Here is a 6,775-nt window from a genome sequence, read left to right as displayed (position 1 = left end):
TACCCACGCTCATGATGTGCAGTAACCAAGCCAGGTGTCTGCCCTTCCCTTTGGGGCACATTGGGTGATGCCACAGTCCTTGATATTGGTTCCTTCTAACACATTTTCTTTGGGTATGTATTGTCTGTCGTTTTCTTCCAAATCATCTATAATCTGCTAAAGAATATCCGCTTGAGAAATGGTCTGTCAGCTTTACAGAATGTCAGTGATGTAGCCTCGTTGAGTGTTTTGAGTATTTGGTCAGCAGGGGAGAAGGATGGGCCTCCAGACTGCAACCATGGCTCTGGGGCCAGGAGGCTGTCAGGAATCTGATGAGAGATTTGGTCATTATTAAGCCACTAGAGGCCCGGTGCACAAAAATTTGTGCACTCAGGGGGGTCCCTCAGCCTGGCCTATGCCCTCTTGCAGGTCCGGGACCCCTCGGAGGATGTCCACCTGCTGGCTTAGGCCCACTCCCTGGGGGATCGGGCCCAAGCTGGCAGTCAGACATCCCTCTGGCAGCCCAGCAGCCCTCGGGGGATGTCCACTTACCAGAAGGGAACAGACCTAAGCTGCAGTCAGACATCCTTAGTGCTGCTGAGGAGGCGGGAGAGGCTCCTGCCACGCAGCCGTCATCCTGGCTTGTGGCTGAGCAGAGCTCCCCTGTGGGAGCGCTCTGACCACAGGGGACAGCTCCTGCATTGAGCATCTGCCCCCTGGTGGTCAGTGTGTGTCATAGTGACCAGTCATTCTGCTGTTATGGTCAATTTGCATGTTTCTCTTTTATTGGATAGGATAAGGCAAAATAGGTGCTTCATGAATGGCGCGGGATCCACAATTAATAACTAGGAGTCTTAGTTTAAGGAAATTAAGAAATGAGATGAAGTGGTCTTTAAGATGATAGAAACAAATGAAATGCAAATTGGTATTATTCAAGCCATTCACCAAGCTAAGTATTGGGGTAGGTGTACAGTAAGGAACTTACGAAGACAAGCTGGTCCCCCTTTTATGACAGCCACCCACATACCTACCTCAGTCCCCATGCCTTGGCCCAGCCCAGTTGGTGCCTATCCATTGTTTTCCAACTAGCAGATTTGGACAGTTCTAGTCAACTTATTAATTACGATAGCTATTTGTAGCTGAAGTTTGGCAATGACATGGGTAAGCTGTAACTAAAAAATTGTGCTGCTAACAGCTAGCCATGACTTAATAAGACCCCTCTAAGTAATTAAATGTGTTAGATATATTTTCTGACTACACTAGGAATAGAACATTTTGCCCAAAAAGATTGGAAAATGAATCCTTATTAGACTTTCTTTATAAAGGTACACATTTAGAAATGTGATGATAAATTTTAGTAGTGATGTTCAGAGAGAGGCTAGGTGATTTACCCAAGATCTCACAGCTAAGTCCTGGCAGAATCTTTTGTGACCTCTGCTACTTTATACACTTAAGGCAATTAATACGCACCTGGAAGTGCACCCCAGGCCAGAATCCCAGAGACCTGCTTCCAGGTACTGCTCTGCCCAGCATAACTGGATACCTGGTTTGTTTTTTTATAAAATGAGGTAATTGAGCTGTGATCTGGAGCCGTTCAGAACTAGCTTTCTGATGTGTTGCCACCTCTCTTCTGTGTGAGGAGTGGTCTGAGCACACCCATGTTGTCAGGATGTGGCCTGCGTGTGAGGCATGTTTTCTGTACATCATAATGAGGTACTGGTGTTTTTGTAGTTTTCACTGTTCTGTAAGATAGAACCACAGAGACCACATGTCCATGGCAACTTTCTAAAACTTCTATGTTTTTATACATGCTTATGTGTATGTGCTTATCCAGTGGCTTACCTTCATGACTCAAAGTCAGGTCAGTTTTCAATCTCCACAGTATTTAACCATGTTAACAATGTAAGTTCAAAATAGAGAAGGAATCTTGAATATAAGGTAGCTTTTAGTGACCTTGCTTAGAGTTTGCTAGGAAGTGCTATAGAATGAAAGTTGTGTCATATCAGTGTGACCAAAACTAACGCTGGTTGTGTTGCAGGCCCTCCGTATTCATAGAGGATAAAGCGGTAGACACTCTGGCTTATCTCAGTGACGGGGATGCCCGAATTGGACTAAATGGACTGCAGCTGGCGGTGCTGGCCAGGTTAAGCTCCAGGAAGATGTTTTGTAAGAAGAGTGGGCAAGCCTATTCTCCCAGTAGAGTTCTGATCACTGAGAATGATGTGAAGGAAGGCCTCCAGAAGTCTCACATTTTATATGACCGAGCAGGTAAATAACTCTGAAGTGTGGAAAGAGTGAAACTTTAATGAAATAAGTTGTGTGCACACACTCTCACTTCCAGGCCTCTGACCTTCATCTTGGTCCAAAGCATGAATGTGTTTCTCATTGGGATCTCCAGGTTGGTCATAGACCTAAACCTTATACTCAGAGTCTGATTTCAAAGACCCACCTTCCTGAGCATTCTCAAGGGAGTTGCAGAGCAGAAGCTGTCCTGATGAGAACTGAGAGGGCTTTTAGGGTTTGAAATTGCAGGCTTCAAACTTACCTTATAAGGTAGTTTATTTTTCCATTATTCGCTGATGGCACCTTTTAGAAGACAAGCATTTTTAAAACCCATACATTCAATTAACAATAATTCTTGAGGTAATTTATAATGGCATTAAATAACAGCAGGACTCTTGAAATAAGTGACTTATTAGTTTAATGAGAATTAAAATTCTTAATTTCTAGTGTCTGAACTAAACATTAAGTTTATTTGGATCTTGATGCTTTTATTTTGAAATAGCTTCTTAAAAAATTTAATTTTGCTTTGTGAAGTTATGTTTTTGTAGAACCACATTTACAGATATCAATTTTGATACCAGCTCTTATTAAATCCGTGAGTTGGCAATATTAAATATCATAAGCACAGCACATTTGTGTCTTTTTATAGAAGATGTGGATGAGGAAGATAGCACACTGTAGATTAGCCTAGATGTCTCGGGCTTGAGTATCTGTGCGATTCTGGATATTGCAGTAACAGGAATAGAATTTCCACACCTTGGAAAGCTCTGCTGGAAAGGGAGCTGATGATTGAACATTCCAGAGATCATGGAGGCTGCACCATGTCTTTAGCAGTATTTCCAAATGCCTTTTGATGTTGGAGAGGACTTCTTATTTGTTAGAGAAGGGTGGGGAGTTTAAGAAGGACTTTGGTTCTAGGCACTGCCTCCTGGTGAGTGAGTAACCTGTGACCTTGGAGAAGTGACTGAAGCTCCTCAGCCAGTGGGGACAATGGGGGTGAAATGGGGATGGGGTGGCTGACAAGCAGGCAGGACACATCAGAGGCCTTTAACAACAGTCCTCTTTACTTTCTGATGTGAATGTGCCTCTCACCAGGTACTTCTCTTATGCCCCGAAGGTCTCCAAAGGCCTTGAATGTCATGAATGCTTGGAAAATCTGAAAAGTAAAGCATTCTGGATGTAGAATTTCGCATTGGAGATGTGAACAAAATTAAAAATTTTAAGAGGTAAAAATAGTCCCACATGCTGGACTCTCCATTGTTTCTTGGGGGTCCCAGCAACAGTGGTCTTTTTCTCTACTCGGAGGTGTCATAAAAGAGACTTTATTTTGATTGGACCAACTAGAACTGGTCTTTCACATTTTATCACTCTCACTTAAAAAACAGAAAGCTACCATTTAACAGAACATTAGCTAATATTGAATCTCAGTATTTTATATACATTGTCTTTGTTTTAATTCTTAAAATAACTTTAGGAGGTAACTATTAATATTATCCTCATTTTACAGATGACAAAACTTGCCTGAATTCACAAAGCAAGTGGTTAAAGTCATCCTCAACTCCAGGTCTGACTGGTTAGGAGGACTGTGTCCTTCCCCACTGGCGGTGCTGCCTCCATGTCAGCCCCTCCCCACAGTCACCAGTCTCACTGCTGGAGCAGGTCACTCATGCTGCTCACACTCATGCACATTCACACATACCTACTCATGGACACACACAGTGGATGCCATACATGTCCAGTCCTTGGGCTCCTGCTCCTTGGGGATCACCTTCTCTATAGCTCTTTGCTGCCCTAGGAAGAGCTGGAGCCATGGAAGCCACTGGAGCCCAGTCTTGAGAACCCACACAGTCCACAAGTCTTACACCCCAACCTGCCCCATGCAAACTCACTGTGTATACTCTATCTGCCCCACAGTGTATCCAGAGACTCACACAATTCAAATCCTAGAGCCACATCTTAGAGCATCAGGCTGCCCCATCAGTAGGGTGATTGAAGCATTACCCTGGAAGTCTGCTGGCTTATACTTTGGGGCCTTTTTTAACTCGGGTGGAACAAAGACCCTTACCCCCAGGATTCTAATTATTTCTTTTACTGTCTTCTATTATTGTTGGACCCAATAACTAGCTCAGATAATTCTGCATCAGAATGAAGAAATTTCCAAGTGAGAACACATTCTCTGCCATGCATTAAGGTCAGAGTTCTGCATAAATAATAATTTTAAGTTATAAAGCGGTATAAACTAAAAGCAAAAATGAAGCTAGCATAGAATAATGATCTAACACATGTTTCTATAGTGCTTACTCCATACCAGGCATTCATTATTTAATACAACCCTGTGAGTTAGCTCGTCTTATAATACCCAGTTTACAGATGAGAAACCCCAGGAGGCATAGAGGGTCAGTCACTTGCTCAGTTACATAGAGGGTCAGTCACTTGCCCAGTTTGGTGTTCAAACTCAGGCAGCTTAGCTCCAGAGCCCAGGTCTTAACCATCTTGCCTTTTGTTGCTGACGCTCAGGAAAGATATAAGAAAGTGAATAACCTCTGTGGCAGGGAGGGTCATTGCCAGCTCCTTATTTATATCTGACAGGGAGTGAAGTAGAGGTGGCTGCTGCCTTCTCCATGTCCATGAGTCAGCCAAGCTTGCACTGTCTGGCCCCTTGCCATGTCCAGGCTCAGCACTGGAAGGGCTCAGCACAGGGCCAGCGTCCAGGACTGTGAAGGAGGTAGGCAGAACCATGTGGGTTTCATCGGGACACTTTTCCAGCCAGTCTCTGCGCCACTGTGACCTAGTTGAGGAAGCCCTGGGACAGGCAACAACTCAATTTGTCCACAGAAGTCTGGCAGCTCTGCTGAAACGTGGATCTGCCTTGGTGATCCTCTGAAAAGTGGGAGAGGCTCGGTCCCACCCAAGCAGCTTCACAGGTCTTTCTCGTTGTCCTGTGCTCTTCAACTAAAGGCTGTCACTTTATCAGCAGAGTCAGTCGCCAGGACTTTCCTGGGCCCAGATGCTATATAGAGCAGGTCATGGTCTTGTTGCCCTTGGCTTGAGGAGCACAGACCAGGTGCTTCTCTGGAAGGACTGTTTCTAATAAGAATAACAGTTCTCTCTCAGGAGCAGCATGCCCTCTTCTCAAATTTAAGGAAGAGATGGTGGTCAGAAAATAGTGAAATGTGTGTAGTTGCAAATGTTTAGCCATAATTTTCTCTTCTTAAATATGTTTTCCTAAAGCACATTTGACGGATTTGTTGTCCTGGGTAAAAAAATGGGTAAGACCAAGTGATGAGGGAGAAGGGCTGCATGCTTTCAGAGTGAGAGCTGTTAGTCCCTGTGTCAGTCCTGGGATCCTGCCACACGCACATGTGTCCCACACCAGATTCAAATGACCACAGGCTTCAGATATCAGAAAGGCAACTGGACATGACACTGAGGAACAAATGGGCTGTAACAGCTGTTCTTGCCACTTGGCTCTTCTTTTTATGGGCTACATCCAGGCCCAGGGTCAATTCTCCTCAAGTTGCCAATGGGGCACAAGAAGCCAGAACATCACAATCCCCCTCTTCCCACTCATGGCTCTGGCACATCCACCAAGGTCTGTGAGGACCACCTTTCACAGTGAATGTCCCTCCCTTTGCTTAGTCTGGGCTCCCATTCAGTGTGAACAACCACAGGTGTCCAGCAGCCTCCTGCTCTGACGGGCTGGGCTACCCCAGGTTACTGCACAGGCCTGCTCTAACTCCCACTCTAGCGGCATGTGCCCTCACACTGATCAGTGCGGAGCAACCTACCACATATACTCCTCAGCTTTCCGAGGCACTGTGGGAGTTTAGGCTTCCCTAAGTCAGCCAGTAAGAGCACCATAGGGCTTGGTGGACCCTCCTCTGAGCCCTGAGGAGTCCCTCTTTCTGCCAGTAACTGAGCAGGTGCTTTCTGTGGTGTCCAGGAGAAGAGCACTACAACTGCATCTCTGCTCTTCATAAGTCGATGCGGGGCTCAGACGCGAGCGCCTCCCTCTACTGGCTGGCACGCATGCTCGAAGGAGGAGAGGACCCGCTGTATGTGGCAAGGAGGCTGGTGAGGTTTGCCAGTGAAGACATAGGTGAGTGTGATAGGAGGGCCCAGAGCCTGGAGCCCATGAGGTTGGGGTGGGTGGAGGGAGGAAGTGTTGCTGTTTGTACCATGTGGGACAGGTAAGAAGAAGATAAGAGTGAAGTAAGAACTCAGTGTATTCCTTGATGTTGTGTGTGAGAGCTTTTGAGTGTGTTCCTAAAATCAACATTCTGTTCCCTCTTCAGTAGTGATTTTCATAACATGAGTATTGAAATCTAAGAAATATTTTAAATTTGCTTCCAGTTAAATTTTTCAGGTTTTTATTGGATCGCTTCTGAGATAGAAATGGAAGATTCTGGGCACTGTTTAAAGAAAAAGATCAGAAAACGTTTTCTTGGTGTTAGTAAATGTTTCATTTTATTTTACTTTTTTTGTTGTTAATCCTCACTGGAGGATATTTTTC

General features: G+C 45.0%; 1 protein-coding gene across 1 annotated transcript in view; it reads left to right on the top strand.

Moving 5' to 3' along the window:
* WRNIP1 (Werner helicase interacting protein 1) overlaps positions 1–6,775 on the top strand; it is a 21,035-nt gene that overhangs the window by 11,621 nt on the left and 2,639 nt on the right. Inside the window, exons 4-5 of the mRNA XM_014542311.1 lie at positions 2,018–2,247; positions 6,206–6,361. Coding sequence (XP_014397797.1) covers positions 2,018–2,247; positions 6,206–6,361 — 386 coding nt within the window. The remainder of the gene's footprint in view (positions 1–2,017; positions 2,248–6,205; positions 6,362–6,775) is intronic.

This window comes from Myotis brandtii, unplaced genomic scaffold, assembly GCF_000412655.1.
Source record: "Myotis brandtii unplaced genomic scaffold, ASM41265v1 scaffold298, whole genome shotgun sequence".
Lineage (NCBI taxonomy): Eukaryota > Metazoa > Chordata > Mammalia > Chiroptera > Vespertilionidae > Myotis > Myotis brandtii.
This window is presented reverse-complemented; position numbering and strand designations above follow the sequence as displayed.